This window comes from Protomyctophum parallelum (assembly GCF_964188405.1).
Source record: "Protomyctophum parallelum genome assembly, chromosome: 22".
NCBI classification, from domain to species: domain Eukaryota; kingdom Metazoa; phylum Chordata; class Actinopteri; order Myctophiformes; family Myctophidae; genus Protomyctophum; species Protomyctophum parallelum.
In genome coordinates this window covers 20,477,712-20,493,969 of record NC_139714.1, presented here as the reverse complement: position 1 = coordinate 20,493,969, position 16,258 = coordinate 20,477,712, and the positions used below count along the sequence as shown (strand labels likewise).

Here is a 16,258-nt window from a genome sequence, read left to right as displayed (position 1 = left end):
TGATGAAGCTATTGTGGAAAAACCAAAACCATATTAAGGGCAGAGATGGTTGAAAATCCTTGTCATTGGAGACCATGGACAAGCAGACAAAGAAGACTGATGAGTTCTATGAACACGATGACTCATTCATGTGACTGTGCATTTTGTCCTTTATGGTGCAGGCTAGGGTGGTCACTGTTTGTACACTGTTGCTTACATTTTTGCCTTTGAGTGTGTACAGGAATAGGATGGAATACTGTTACAGGATTGTGTGAATGTTTGAATTTTGTACTGCATATTGCAGGCCATTCTATAGTCTAGTGTGTATACTGCCGTATACTATTGTTCATACTAAGGATGTTTTTAGTTTGTGATGTTATTCTACAGTATATTCTAAATTATAAAGCTTGCTTAAAAACACAGCACCTGTCTAGATGTTATATGCAATATTGGTATCTCTTACGTATAAATGTGACTTTATTGTAATGTAACTGATTTGTACACTAGCATGCCACGGGCACATGTGGTCACTTTAAGAATAGGTTAACTGAGACCCTCAAAACATAGGTCTAGACACCTTGGGCGCGTTCGGCTATGCGCACCGGGAATGTGGTCAGTTTGTTGAGTGTGGTGGGCGGTGACGTCACAGAGTGCGTTCAGTGTGCCTTATTTACGAACGACCAGGTACAACACACCATTCACACTGAGCAACCCTACCCTCAGGGTAGGGTTGCTCAGTGCGTGCACTCTGCACACCCGGTGCGCAGCGCACTGGATTTTCGAACGACAACGCACTGAGTGCACTGAATAAACGAACGACAAGAGAGCACACCAGTGCGTTCAGGGCGCATTTCCGAACGCGCCCATAATTTGTTCATTTAAGTGCAATATAGATATAGTGAAAATCGATTGTCTTAATAATGGTGACACTCATTTGCATAAAAATGGTAGATTGGACACTTTGCCAACTTTATAACATACCGTAGCTTATTCAAGTAAGAAATATTCCATAATGTGGAGTCAGTTCAAACTCAGTTATTAATTCAAAATGTATAGCTGATACTGACTGAATATACAATGTTCACCGATTTGAGGTATAGTATATACCAAAGGGTCCCTTTGGTACTAGTCATGCCAGGGAGTGTACTTGTTAGGCTCCTGCCCTATGAGCCACATGGCTTGGCTAGAGCTATAGAGCTATTTGAATTGTGAGTCTTCAGTGAAAGAGTGGTGGGGGCAGATGACAAACTCATTTCTAAATCTAAAGTTGACCTGGCTCGTCTTCCTCCATGCTACTCTGCTCTGAAGATAACCACCGTGTTGCCTTATACAAGCGAGCTGATGAAGCTTTTTTGGAAAAACCAAAACCCTATGATGAAGGACAGGGGTGGTTGAGTTTTTTAATCCAGTGTGTCCTGCGGTGCAGTCCTACCAACCTCACTGGTTGATCTCCTTGACACTGTCTGGAGAGCATGGACAAGAAGCCGACGAGATAGATATTTAACCAGCACTGATTTGTACACCAGCATGCCACGGGCACATGTGGTCACATGTAGTAGTTTCACTGAGATCCTTGACCCTCAAAACATAGGTCTAGACACCTTATTTGTTCATTTAAGTGCAATATTGGCTGAGATATAGTGAAAACCGATTATTTTGATAATGGAGGCACTCATTTGCATAAAAATGGTAGATGGGACACTTTGCAAACTTTTTAACATAGCTTATTCAAGTAAGAAATATTCCATGATGTGGAGTCAGTTCAAACTCAGTCATTCATTCATTTATTCCAAATGTATAGCTGATACTGACTAAATATACAATTTTCACCGATTTGAGGTATAGTTCAGAATTTTGGCTACAGAAAGACTAATTTACAAGATAGAAAGGTTATCTTGGGCTCAAATTGAAGCTTAGGGATATGGGAAGTTTTCTATATACAAGTGAGGCAGTGATACTCACCATAATGTGTTGGAAAATAACCATCTTTGTTGTTATTAGTCAAGCGGACACCATATTCTTTTGTGTTTTTGAGGATGATGTGGGTCATATTTAAGAATATAATGGTAGCAACCCGCCGAATCCTGTTCTGCTACTTACCCCTATGTGTCAAGATACTTCATGACCAATTTCAGACTACCATGTCTATTTATGTAATTTTAGTGAATTAATATTTGCCTTTACACAATTTCGCCAGAGCCATATACCAAAAAGGGGGTTTTGAGGTAGATGGGACATTTTGACAACTTTTTATCATAGCTCATCATTTTCAGCACATTTTTTCCAATAAGAAAACATTGATTAGAAGTATATTTCCGGGGGGTGCAGGAGACCCCCCTCCAGAGACTAGACTAGTAGATCGGCTAGTTTCACAATAACTATCTGTGGAACAGAGTCAAACTGAATGTAATGCCTCAACTCCTCGTGCTCGTCAGGGTGGGTGGTCCCAAGTTAAAATATGATTATTGAAGGGGGTCCCCAGTTCAATACTGATTTTTCTTTTGGGGGCGGGGGGTCGCGACGGGATAAAGGCTGAGAACCACTGTAAGGTTTAGTTTAGACAGTAGATACAGTAGGCAGGCAGGGGGCAGTCAGGCGTGGTGTGTGTGCATTGGACAGCCACAGCGGAGCCCACCTCGTAGTAGAGGTTGGTTCGGTTGAAGGAGGCCGTGATGGTGATCGGCTGAGGCACACACAGGATCTTCTGACAGTCCTTCAGAACGCTGCTGGTGGCCGTGGCCGTCAGGCCCAGCAACGGGACGTTGGGGAACTGTCTCTTCAGGATGCCCAGCAGTTTATAGTCTGGACAAGAACAGAGAATCAACACGTCTACATGGCCTGCGGTTTATAGTCTGGACAAGAACAGAGAGGCCCTCATTTATCAACCGTGCGTACGCCAAAATATGGGTGCACGCCGAAATTACCGACATTTTCGGCATTTACCATTTCCGCCAAAGCTTGAAATTGAACTTGAGTAGGACAAAAAGTCACGTCTGGTCGGGAGCTGTCGTACGCTTTGTCCTCGTAGAACGGCGGAGCAGCATTGTTTGACCAGCTGAGAGGCTGTCACAGGCATCTAAACATATGTATTCACTCCTGAAATGTTAATATAAAACTGTATGTATATGGGCTACATGTAAAAAAAAAGAAAAAGAAAGGAAAAAAAGGAATAGACCTATACATCAACGATGTATCTTTGTGGCATATGAAATTTGTAGGAGATTTCCAACTTTACAAGCCATTTAAACAGTGTTTTGTATGAGCGCATAGTACATGCAAGGATTTCGGCTGTCTGTGCTGGAATATTTCCATGACGGGACGTTGGAAAGTAGCCTATAGTGCAGTGCTGCAGCTGCGGAGAGTCCCAACATGCATACATGGGTAGCCTACTGTAGCCTAATCTACAGCAGGCCGATGGCTTTCTGGAGTTACGGTATGTGCAATCTCCTCCTCGTTTAATAAACCTGACGCGTCGCTCGAATGCCAAATGTACCGTGCCAGCGCAAGTGGGAACCACATCGGAGATAGGTATAGGCTACCCAGCCAGTTCACCACCACCAGCTGCACAGTTGACAGCCCAGCCACTAGCGACTAGTGACTGCGAGGCAATCTAAATAGACTGTCGAACGTGCATGGTCAGTTGGTCACGGTGTCACGGACAGACAGACAGGACAGGAAGAGCAACTATGCAAAACAGCAGCGTGTGTGTGCCCATTTGTTATTTAAATCATGGTTCAGGTTTTCGTTCACTAATATATATACGTCTGTGTGTGTATGAGAGAGCTGGGGCAGCAAGTCCAGCCAGGGAAACCATGGTTTCCAGGTCGTATATAGTTGTTCATGTCTCAAAAACGAGCGCGTGTCAGATAGATTTCAGCCGTCACATTTATTAACGTCGGAACGAAATTAAGGAAGGATCAGCTGTTTGCGATCACTTTATAAATGCCGTGGCAACGTGGGTGTACTACGAAACCTACACTCGAATCTGTGGCAGATTTTACACTCAATTGATAAATGAGGGCCAGAATCTGTAGTTGGACCACTACTTTCTGTCTACAGCAGATCACACTCCCTTCCCTCCCAAAAGTAGCAAAATGTACAAGCGACCGTGCTATTCTGTGTGTCTATTTTCTAAAAGCCATGATTTGACCTTTTTCTTAAAAAAAGATGATGCTCTTCATCCACATGAGTCTAAATAAGCATTTACCCTATGATATTAGTTTGGAACCTGGGCAAGAACAGGTCTGCAATGCTGGTTCTGGGGCGGGGGGCTACTGGGCAAGAACTTCAACACTTTTCATAAAATGATTGCAGGCGCCGAGGGGCTCTCTAATTACAGATGTCATCAACCATGCAAGAATTTAGTTCTGCATTTCACCTTGCACATGGCCTTAGGTGATATTAGTTTCACACCCCAGGCTGCAATCTGACAAAAGCCAAGTTTGCTATTAAAAAATATATATATATTTTAGAAACTACAGCCAAGACAGACAACATTTTCATCCAATTCTTCTTTTGTGAAATACAATGGACCCACCGAGTGTTATAAGTCCGTTTGAGATAAACAACTGGTTGATGTCTTACATGGTTGCCTCCGCCTTCGCTGTGCATAGGTGAATAGGTGAAAGTAAAGCACATTGTTGCATAAAGCTGCTATATAAATTTAAACCAATGTTTTTAATGCAAAGTACCCCTGAAGAGATGCCTGAGGAAGGTTGCAAGACCGAAACATTGCACTTTGACATTAAATTAAAAGCTATTGAACCAGAAAGTGGCAGTGTGCAGGTCTCCTCCCTCCTCCTACACGTTTAATGCAAAAATACCAAACATTAAACAAGATAAATCCCCCCATGTTGAGTGTGGGGGAATCTAAAATAAAAGAATACTGTACCAGGTCTAAAGTCATGGCCCCACTGGCTGCAGCAGTGAACCTCGTCCACAGCGATGCGACTCAGGCGGTTTGCGTTGTAGGCCTTCTCCAGCCGAGACATGAGCAGCTTGCTCTTGGCTACCTTCTCCGGAGTCACATACACCAGCTTAAAAGGAGCGTTGGCGTCGGTCATTCCACCCAGGACCATCTTAGCGTGTTCCTGGAACGATATCAATCTACATTTGAAAATGTCTTCCAGTGAAGATAGATAGTTTTTATTAAAGTGTGCTACATCATAAGATGCCCAGCCTGCACGGGCTTACAAGACACTCACAAAATGTACATACACAATGATACACGGTACCATAAACAAAATACATGAATAGTTACTTATGGATATATCGTTCTCCACCGTAACTGCCATGCCTTCTCTATACATTTTCCTAAAACAAAAACTTCATTGCTGAACAACCAATTTAACATACAACATTCAGTCACATCCGAAACAAATCTGGGTTCTTATTCAGATTTTTTTTCAAATAAAGAGTTTCTTAAATCATGGTATATAGTGGACAGTGGAAAACAAAATGAAACTCATCCTCTACAACTCGCAGGTCACAAAGAACACACAGTCGCTGCTCCTCAGGAATGCCAGTATATCTGCCCACCTCAACTGCCAGAGGTAAAGCACCAGATCTTAACTACTGTACCAACAGGGGGCACTGTTGCACCACTCACTTCAGACCGGTCTGAGTTTTAAATTAAATGCAACATAAGGCTCTGTGATAAGCTATAGTCCTCTTTGAATTGAATATAATTTCTTAATTTAGCTTTGTTTCAAAATGTCCACCCTCCATTTCTCCTGGTGTTACATTGACAGTTTATATTTGACTGTATTAATGTTGGAACGAAAATACATCGCCTGGATGCAACTGGGACGTATCCAGTGATGTACCCCAAGGTCATCGGGGTTTCGGGTCTCTCGAACGTCATACCCCTCACTCGGGTGATCCAGCCGGGGTGATCAAGTCCCGACTTATGTCTCAGTAGCTACCCTCGATCAGACCACTAGGGAAAGACAGGGCCGCACAATCCGTTGAAACCACTCCGGAACTACTATGCCGGGACTGAGAGGTACAATTCTGGTATGTGGAGGGACTAGTCTCTGTGGGTTGACTCCTTTCCGGGCCCCTCCTACGTCTCACCAGGTCCGCTCCTGCTCTCACCAGGAGTATAGCGAGGAACCTGTGCATTGCACCAGACTCCCAGCACCTTGCGGCTCGAATGGCCCTCCTAAAGGCCTCATCGAAGGTTACAATGAAGGATGAAGGTTATTAAAAATATATATGATTATTTGAATCAGAAAGTGAGAAAATTGAGGAGACCTCTCTTATCCATGGATGATTACATCTTCTATTCCAATTAAATAGTTTTCGTAAGCCTCTCTTCTGGCAGTTGGATAAGGCGAATCCATAATCTGATCATTTCACATCTCTGCCTTGTCAGGCAGCTTTCCCAACCTGTGACACCTTCAATGGTCAACTTGTTTGTATACTTATGCAACCCGAGAAAACACCTCAAAGCTCTCTGAATGTTTTTCCATTCGGTGGCCTCCTCAAAGCCCCACACACACCTGCTGCATAAAACAAAATGGAAGAAACCATGGTGTCGTAAAGCTTGGCAAATGTAGCAAAACCTAAGTCAGGGCAAATTTTCATTTTCAGCCAATACATTTTCCAATAATGTATTGGCTTTATTGGATTTTCATCTTCCAGTGAAAATCTCTTATAGAGAACATCAGACATAGGTCACATTCATACCAGAGAGCTTTGCTGCGATTAAAACGAATCCTGCTGCGCATTGTCAGAAAGTGCGCTTCGTTTGGCAGGTGTGAAGGCTCATTCGAATCCTAATGCGCAGCAAATAACCGCATTTTACTCCGCCCAGAAACGTGGGTTTCGCTTCGCTTCGAATCGCACTTGACTACGATTCGGTGCAGGTGTGAATGCAATCCGCAGTAAATAAAGGAAATGAAGCAAACATAATGTGGCGGGTGAGGAGCTGAACACAGTTGGAGACGGAGAAGGCATATTTTACGCAGCGCAAAGATGTCCCGTTACTGTGGATAGACGTGGTCGAATAAGGAGACTGAAGCCCTGATCTAAATGAGGACGTGTACATTAATCATTTGTTTAAGAAAACACATAAAAACACTGCAGTGTATTATAGCCTACATAATATTCTGTCTGTCTGTGCGTGCCGTAAACATGGAGTGCTGTCACTGTGTGGGACTGGGGAGTTATATCAGTGCGCTCATGCAGCGCTGTGCTGCATGCCCAAAAGAACAGTGTGTGGCGGCTGCGTGCGTAGAGAGAGAGAGAGGGGGGGGGGGGGTCCCAGACGGCACGACACATGCACGTTATGAGTGTAATTTTATCACCATAGATTTCACTGTGCAGGCTATAGTTTATGAATGGAACACATTGATAAAGGTCCCCCCTGCTGCGTTTCCAATTGCTGCGAATGACAGTGTGAAGGCAAACCGCAGCCAATTAAATATGCAAGAATCCCAATTTCCCCGCCCATACGGATCTGAGTCTACCGAAGTATTAGGTGAGAATCTGACCAAAGTCCACACTGACTGTCTGTATCTTGGCTGGGAAATCTTACAGAGTAGGAACATAAAACAACTCTGGACCAGAGAACGTGTGTATTGGACACCATAAAACAAACTGTAAAGCAGGCAGCTTTGATGCCAGAGCCAAGAACAAAGATATGCAAACAGTCTGGCTGACTGACTGGTCTGTACCTAATGTCTAGATTGTGTAAAACATGTTTGTTCGCTTATGCATTAAATGTGTTGTAGACTTCTTCATTGTGAATGACATGAACTGAAGTATTAGAACCCATCCATCCAATCCTCTTGAGGAATGTAGAAGACTGTGATAATTTAATATGCATCACAATAACCCCTGATTCCCCATTTTGGTGTAACAACCAAAGGTATAACAACTGTGTGAGAGAGAGACACACACAGACAGACATTTTACCCTGGGAAAAAGGGAGTTCCACCGTGCCTGATGAACGACCTTCATCAGCTATAGAGGTCGTTTAGACCGAAACGTTGTCATCTGAATACAACTACTGCCTGATCCGGAAGCACGGTATGATCAACCAATACAACTGGAACGGACTGAGCGACATTCACAGTGAAGGCAAGTGGATGTGGTCCGACGGCTCCAAAGTGAGCCACGAAGATCCAAATGGTGGTTACGCTCACAACTGTGTGGTTACAAACCTCAAGGATAGATGGGCTGACACAGCACGTGTGTGCACGTCGCACAGTCTGCTCCGAATGAGTGGACTGTCTTATTTAAACCCTGACTTGTCTTGTACTGGGTCTCCATAATAAAAGTGCATTGAACATCTTTACCCGTGCAATTTATTTAATTCGCTCCTTTGTGAAGAGTATTCATAGACATTCATACTGTATAATAAACTCTATCTCAACTGGAGTACCTTAGTCAAAGTATAGATACTTCTGGTCAATCATGAGTCATGACTCAACTACAAGTGAACGTTGCTCAGTCAACTTTGTACTAAAGATTAAAAAAAGTATTCAAATTACATTTGTTATAATGCATTGCTATATTAACATTTTCACAAGCAACTAGCAATAATAGCAAAAATATCATGTGATGCATTGTGAGCTTGTAGACTTGCTTTTCACTATTATTTGAAATGGAACAAATGGAACTATCCATCTGAGACGTGAAATAAACTTGTGGTTGGAAAGAAGAAAATAATAAAGTAAACATCACTCTTAAAGTTACAGACCCATAAGGGTCCATTTGGACCCTTGGTGGGTGAAATAAATAAATCTAATACTGATATAAAAAATAAATAAAAGGAACACTATATAAAAGTATATAAATATCGTTTGAAATGCTTAAAGGGATATTTCACTTTCAAAACAATTTTGGGGTCACTTTAGTTAGTTTTTAAGTTGTTAAAAACTGAAATAAAGGATGAGGGAATATGGCTGTGAAACGTTACCTTGCTGCTAGAAGCATTGAGAGTGACGGCCGGCACATTGATGGACGTTAGATACATGAGCTGGTCCTCCATCAGCGACACCAAGGGAGTGACAACCAACGTAAAGCCTGACACACACACACACACACACACACACACACACACACACACTAAGGTTACATTCACTACATTATTGGATATGTTTTCATGATACAATAGGCATGTCAGAACTCCACCACCACCACTTGGATAAAGGCGCTATATAAATGCACCATTTAACTCTATGGGTATAGACGCATTTCCAGAAAACAGCACACTGATAAGAACCTCTATGCTTGCGCAGGTCGGGTGCAAAAGAAAGCGGCTCATTAGCAATGTAAAAGTGGTTACAGCACTGACATTTACAAATGTATCCCATCAAACTTTCAGGTGCCGTTTTCCTCCCAGTGTGGCAGAAGGAGGTTTAGGGTGGATGTTTACTGTGATCTCTCACTCTTGAAATATATACCTTCGTTTATGTTTTATGTCAGTTGTCAACTTTCTCTGTAAACAAGAATAGCCATTCTCAAAGCATTTGTCCCCCAAACTCCCCCAAAGCATTTGTCCCCCAAACGCTTTCTATGAGCACGACTGAACTGAAACCAGTGCTTCCCTTCCCTTCCTTGGAGATCCATTTGGAATTGATTACATGAAACCAGCACCTGCGTGTGCACTGCAGTCTCAATGTTTCTAAACAAGAACCCCATCTACTGGTAACAGCATGTGGAGGCTGACAATTATAGCAGAGACAGGCAGCAAAATACTTTTCCAGCCTTTTTGCCTCTTTTTTGGGCATTCCAAGTTGTTGAAGCCTTAAGCCACACCAAAGGGTCGGAAACGTTTAAGTTACACCACACCAATGCAACTCCTTGCAATTCAATGAGTTGCATTGGTGTGGTTGAAGGTGTGGTTTTGTCCCGACCCTTTGGTGTGGTTTAGGCCTTAAACAACATAGTCTGTAGCTATGTCCTAGGCAGCTATTTTTGTCTTGTGACACCGTCGTACAAAGTATATAAAATAGGGCTCATACGTGGTTAAAGTAAGCCTGTACATTTCAGCAGAACAATTAAGATGAATTGTAAACTGTGTCTAAAAGCTATTTTTACCTTCACTAAACTGGAACTTTCCAGAAGCCCCGACATTCTGTTAAACCTACAGTATAGGCCCAGGCCGTAGCGTAACGGTCTGGGCACCGGACTGGTAATCCAGTCGCAGTGTGCCGCGGGTTCGACTCCCGGACCCGACACGGCCTTTACTGCATGTCATCCCCCCATCTCTCTCCCGTTTCCTGTCAGCCTACTGTCTGTCCCTTCAAAAATCAATAAAAGGCGTAAGCCGCAAAAAATATCTTAAAAAAAAAAAAAAAACCTACAGTATAAGTTGAACTTGTTATACCTTTCAATCCGGGACCCCATTTCAGTTTTTATTCTTTGGAAAAAAATGTGATTTCAGATTTTTCTGAAAAATATGCGGTTTTCAGAAAATCGACGTCAGGATGTACAGAAGGTGTTTTTAGAAATCGGGCTCGGGTCTAAATGGGTATAACAACATCTTACATCTTTTGTTTAATATAACTCAGACAAAAATAGACGATCTAAAAGCTCACAACATGTCGCAAAGGCTTGCAAGGTTGTAGTTCGGCTATGTTTTGCTATATTTGCAAAAACATCTTTGAAAGATCTGAGTTCTGGGTGTTAGGGGCAACTTAGGTTCCAAATTAGGTTCTGTGAACCGTATGTGCAACAGAGCCGCAGCGTATGGGAACAACGATGCGGTTCACTCAGTTCATGCAGAGGAACAGGGCCATAACAGTACAGTGCAGTACCCTCCGAGCAGACAGCGGGCAGTTGGTAACAGAGGCTCTTCCCTCGTCCGGTGGGCATGACGAGGAACAGGTCCCTGCCGTCCATCGTCAGGTTGATGGCCCGCAGCTGGAGGGGGCGGAACTTGGACAGCTGGAAGGAATCCTTCAAATGTTGCTCCAGGTCCTTGGACCAGGCAAAGTCTACAACGTTCAAAAGAGAAGCACAGTATGGCTAGAACATTCACGGACCAAAGCTTCAATCAAGTCTATGGGTACCGTTAACTAAACAAATTAATCCATTGTAGAAAATAATCTTTAAAATGTCATTAAATTATTAACTAATAATCGATTGCTATTTTGGGCATGGTTTTTTGGGGGGGGGTTTTATGTCATGTAATGTATTGGTTAGGCTTGGTTTTTCTATTCTTTAAGTTATTTTGGGGGGCTTTTTGAGCCTTTATTTGACAGATTAAATTAAATTCATTAAAAATAAGTCATAAACCTATAGCCTGGTTTCCAGCCTGATTCGCTGTGGTTGTGATCTGTTTCGTTACTTCGCTAAGTGACCAAAACAAAACTATCACGGAACGCAGCCTATATGAGCATCATGAGCATTTCTACTGGGATTCGTGACTTTATAAGTAGAAGAGGTCTGGCCAAACATACCATTATATTAGGGTTACGATTGAAATACCTTGCTTCAGCACTTGGTACAGTATGTCAGGCTATAAATGGTGCCTGTAACTTATGCTTGAATTTACACAGGATCTAAATATGGCTGCATTGTTTCAGGAGCACATACTTGGCGCTGCTTTATGTTTACATAGGATTTAAACACCTTCAGTACATAGTAATTCATTCATGCCGTCATGTCCTGTAGTATCCTTCAACTCCACGTAGCCTTTGTTCAGCACTTGTAATGGTGCACTTTTGTTTAAGTCTTCACAGGAATCAAGGCATTTCATTTTCTCATTCTTTATCCGCATTTACATTTATACAGCATGGACTTATTTTGGTACTGAAATCCTGGAACATGATGCAAAGTTTGAATTTGTATACAGATTGTATACAGATTACCCTGGTGTAACTTCCCCCTTCTTTTGTGTTATTTTTTGGGCCATCATGAGCCTTTGACTGGTATATAGGAAATATAGGACACATGGAGAGAGCAGAAGAGCGACACGCAAACACAGAAATTATCAATATGGAACATCACAAATTTTGCATGGGGTTCCCTGGCACAAATTATTTTCTGATGGGGGGTCCGTGGTCAAATTCATATACATTTGGGGGGTACTCGACATGAAAAAGTTGTAGATGAACCAGCGCTTTATATTACCAGGATTATCATATCGTTTCATCTCTTGCTTGCTCATCGCCGGCTCGGCTCCAGATGACTTGGATGAGGATGAGGCGGACCCTGAGGGCTGGGCGGCGTCACAGGCTTCCTCCAGCCTGCGCAGGAGCCTCTTCCTGCGGGCATTCAGTTCAGCCTGTTTCTCCAGGAGCTCCGAGATCTCGATCTCCACAACCTGAAGATCGGCCTCCACCGAGTCCAGCTCCGCCTGCACGTCTATAAAGTGCCAAAACACGGCGTTAACATTTAGAGATAGCAAAAAAAAGACTCACATCACATGACAGTGTTGCTCGCCAAAAAGTACAAATTCAAGTTAATAATGCAAATGTGCCACGGGTTTCTGAACTGCCCACAGCCGTCCTAGGAGACAGACCGAGTCGGATGCAGACGTTTATCCGACCACCAAAGGTCCGACATGCTAGCCTAGTTCTATTTAACCTGCTGTCTTCTCTTAGCTAGGAGCCTAGGACTGTACTGTAGCTCTCATCCTCACAGAATACGACAGAATAATAGAGCACGCACTGTGGGGAGAAAAGAAAATCACCCGCTTGCTTTACACCTGAAAAACAGTGTGCCAAATAAAATCGATTTTAAAATGTGTGGAGCAGGAACTCTCCTCTAGGGGTTTAATGTGATGATCACTATGGTACCCAGAACAGACAGGAGGTAGTCTGACACCTCTGACTGCAGGTACTATCCCCCTGTGGCTCACAGCTCCACGGCTAATGATCACTTTCTTCCCACATGATACATCCAGTCTCTCTCTCATGCAAGTAAAATGTGCCCGTCCTTTATGCTCCGATCACACACAAAATACAACATTTAATCTATGAACTTTCAATCTATCTAATGTTTATGTGAATGTGAATTGAACAAGGACCCTCTTGTAAACAAGTGTAAATTCTTTATTGGGTCGTCCACTCACAGTTAACAGTCATTGTATTGAGTTGTGCTTGAAACGTACTGTAATTCTGCAAACTGTTAATACATATTTCAATCATGTGTATGTGTGTGTAATATACACACACATATCAGTGTCAAGTATAGACCCGCCCACACACACACACATACACACCGATACCTGTAGTATAGTGTATAGTGGTTTGAGATAAACTTACCATTATTGCTGTCACCCTCCATATTTCAGACAGATTCACAATCACAAGGCACCTTGCATAACATAATCATATGTTCTGGTTCTCCGGGTCCTGCAGGAAAGGTTTTTTTAATCATACAATTTACATATTACGTTTATTGAGGTTAATGAAGACTACTCAGACGAGGATACATTCGTATCTTAGCTAACGTTAACCGCAAGTTCGGTGCTTCAGCGTCTGTCTGTCTGTCTGACATCATGTAGAAAGCCTGGGAACCGACTACCGAGGCTATCATGCTTTCATTTAAGAGCTAAGCTAGCACGTTTTGGAAGATTGAAAGCAATCATATTAATATTAAAGTCAATACTTTAATCATGCTCTGTATGGGTAGCTGTATCAAAGCAAATAGCCTTCAGTAGCAGTTCAAAGAAAATGTCACAATAAATACATCACCTTTCTTTCAGCTTATAAATCACTCTCCTTTTCTACTTCTTGGCTCTTCTCTTATGTTTATCCACACCTAAACGAGGTTGCTACTGCTAGACAGCAGTTGTACTCGCCCGGCAGTGAATGGATATCGCGAGAGCGTCGCAGTCCCGCCCCCTTTCATGGCCAGCCCAGAATTTCCTAATAATTTTCCCCATAGACGTTTCAGAAAGTATTTATTTAAAGACCTTTAAGCCTCAGACAAAGCCAACTCGGATCTTGACAAATCATGGCAATGAATACAAAAATGTTTGGGCCTCACAAATAATTAGAAAGAAGAAAATAAGGGAAGGGTACAACACCTTTTAGTTTGATTTCTTCTTGAATGATGACTCAGTTTGCCTCTAAAGTAGACCTGGTCCACCTCTAAAGGTACCACCAGGGTACGTAAAACCAAAACTGATGTGCACAGAAAAAGACAAAGTATAAAACACTGGTTTTAATTTAACCCTGAGGCCTGAGGGCGAGGTTGCGCTGAAACAACATAGCTTCTTAATACGGCACAGTTAAGAAGCAAAGTTAAACTATTAATCTGGTGTCCCTGAGGTCAGATGTAGAGCGCTGGCCGGCTCCACATATTGAAGGTAGAATCCTGAAGAGGTATGCGTCCTAGCTGTCCTGTGCTGTGACGAGTTTTGAAGGTAGAGTTGAGGTGCATTCATAGTAGGCTACTGGAAAACTACAACATTATGTCACTCGCCGCGGTGATAACCTATCACTTTACCCTGGAGTATGAGCCTTTGGAGATCTATCATTCTGGAGATCAATCATTCTGTTCTCCATATATGGAGATCTAGGGGTTTGATGAGATCAGATCAGCACATGGGGTCGGGGTCACGGTGGCACAGTTGGTAGTGCTCACAGCTAGAAGGTCCTGGGTTTGATTCCCGCTGGGGATGCTGTGGGCACTGGGGGCGTCATCAGTGCCCATACCAGAGGCGGGGTTGGCGAAAGGGCCCTTCTGGAGTTTGCATGTTCTCTCCGTGTCCCCTAGGGTAGGTACCCTCACAAAAACATGCCGTAATCCTGGTCTCTAAACTACCTCCCCTGGCCAGCCGGGGCGCCTGATGGAGGGGAAAGGAACTGGTTGGAATAACGTGTTCCTTCCACGCAATACGTCCGGCCGGGGAAACTCTCCACTGTTAGGTGAAAAGCTTGGACTACTCATGCATAGAAGGAAGCATGAGGTCAGTCCGCTGCCCCCCCAGGTTGGCAGAGGAAGTGTAGCACCCAGGATTACATTAGATAATTGACAATGGGTGTCAAAATTGTGGGATAAAACATAAATAAATAAAAATCAGCATATGGAATAAATTCGGTACTGGCCATATATGGAGCATGTCTTGAGTGTACAGGGTTTGATGAGGTCAGATCCACATATGGAATGTCAGAACAGGTCAACTCCATACTGTATATGGAGATCTAAGGGTTTGATGAGGTCAGATCAACATATAGAATGAATTCTGTATTGGCCATATATAGTGTCATGAGGCATGACTGATGGGAGTTGCAGGTTTTCATAGTAAACTGCGACCTACTGTCACAATAACAGTGCAAAATAAGTCAATATCAATTAAGCCATCTGAAAGGTTACAGCCACTGTGAAGTTTTTAACCATGGTTGTATTGAACGCAACCCAAACAAATACCCAGAAGCAGTGGTGAGGAGTAACTAAGTATGATTTATGACATTTACTCAAGTACTGCATTCTTTACTTTGAGTACTTCCAATTTTCAGTACTTGTACTTGTACTTCACTTATTTTTTAACCTTTATTTGTATAAATCAAGCCCACTCCAGTGATCAAGTCTGAGAATGGCAGCTCCCAGCTGGATAATGGTGACATGGTGCGAAATACAGAGATGCAAACCTTTGAGATTAGAGAAAAGAGATGCTCCTGCACATTCAATCACAGTCACAGGTCACATTTATTTCATCATGAATGCCATAATAGAGAACCAAGTAAGTAGCCTTGGAAATGGAAACCATTTGTGGCCCAAATGTATAGGTCAGGAGGAGCATATCTCTCGTTTCCTTGGCATGAGGCAGCATGATACACAAGTATACACCCCTGGACATGACACTAGTGTCGCAGATTTACCTTCAATCCAACCGTTGTTGCCGAGTGTCAAGCTATTGGGTTCCATCTTTATAGTCTTTGTTATCAGTCGGCCGGGGATTGAACCCCAAATTCCCAATGTCAGGGTGGATATCTAACCACGAGGCAACTGAGCAGGTAATGCCAGATTAGAAGTGTCCTATAAATGATATAGTGTGCAGGGGTTAGTATAGCGAACTGTTTATTGCATCCTAAACTACTACCATTATCTGAAAAAGGTGAATACAAAGTGGTTCTTAGTTTGAAAAGAATCAATCAGAAACATTTGGGGAAAATATACTGTAACTTCACTATAGTTACTTTTTTTGCCACAAACCTTGGCTCAGAAACGTTTGTAAAAATATATAACTTTTTTTTTTTTTAATCTTATCAGCATACATCATCATACATCAGCCAATCAAGTCATCACATTCTGTGCCCCACACACACAGTCACACACACACACTAAATGAACTAAATGAACATTTGGAAAA

General features: G+C 42.7%; 1 protein-coding gene across 5 annotated transcripts in view; it reads right to left on the bottom strand.

The window, feature by feature from the left end:
- Nucleotides 1-16,258, bottom strand: part of recql (RecQ helicase-like) — a 39,630-nt gene that overhangs the window by 11,688 nt on the left and 11,684 nt on the right. For 3 of the 5 annotated variants that reach the window (XM_083757591.1, XM_083757594.1, XM_083757595.1), the window contains 3 exons: nucleotides 8,906-9,012; nucleotides 4,871-5,069; nucleotides 2,615-2,781 (listed from right to left, as the gene is read on the bottom strand). The exons of 1 other annotated variant lie outside the window; for it this stretch is intronic. In XM_083757591.1, coding sequence (XP_083613717.1) covers nucleotides 2,615-2,781; nucleotides 4,871-5,069; nucleotides 8,906-9,012 — 473 coding nt within the window. Of the gene's footprint in view, nucleotides 1-2,614; nucleotides 2,782-4,870; nucleotides 5,070-8,905; nucleotides 9,013-10,748; nucleotides 10,929-12,066; nucleotides 12,301-13,202; nucleotides 13,293-13,634; nucleotides 13,689-16,258 lie in introns of those variants that run through there. One more of the 5 variants, XM_083757596.1, reaches the window with a different exon arrangement.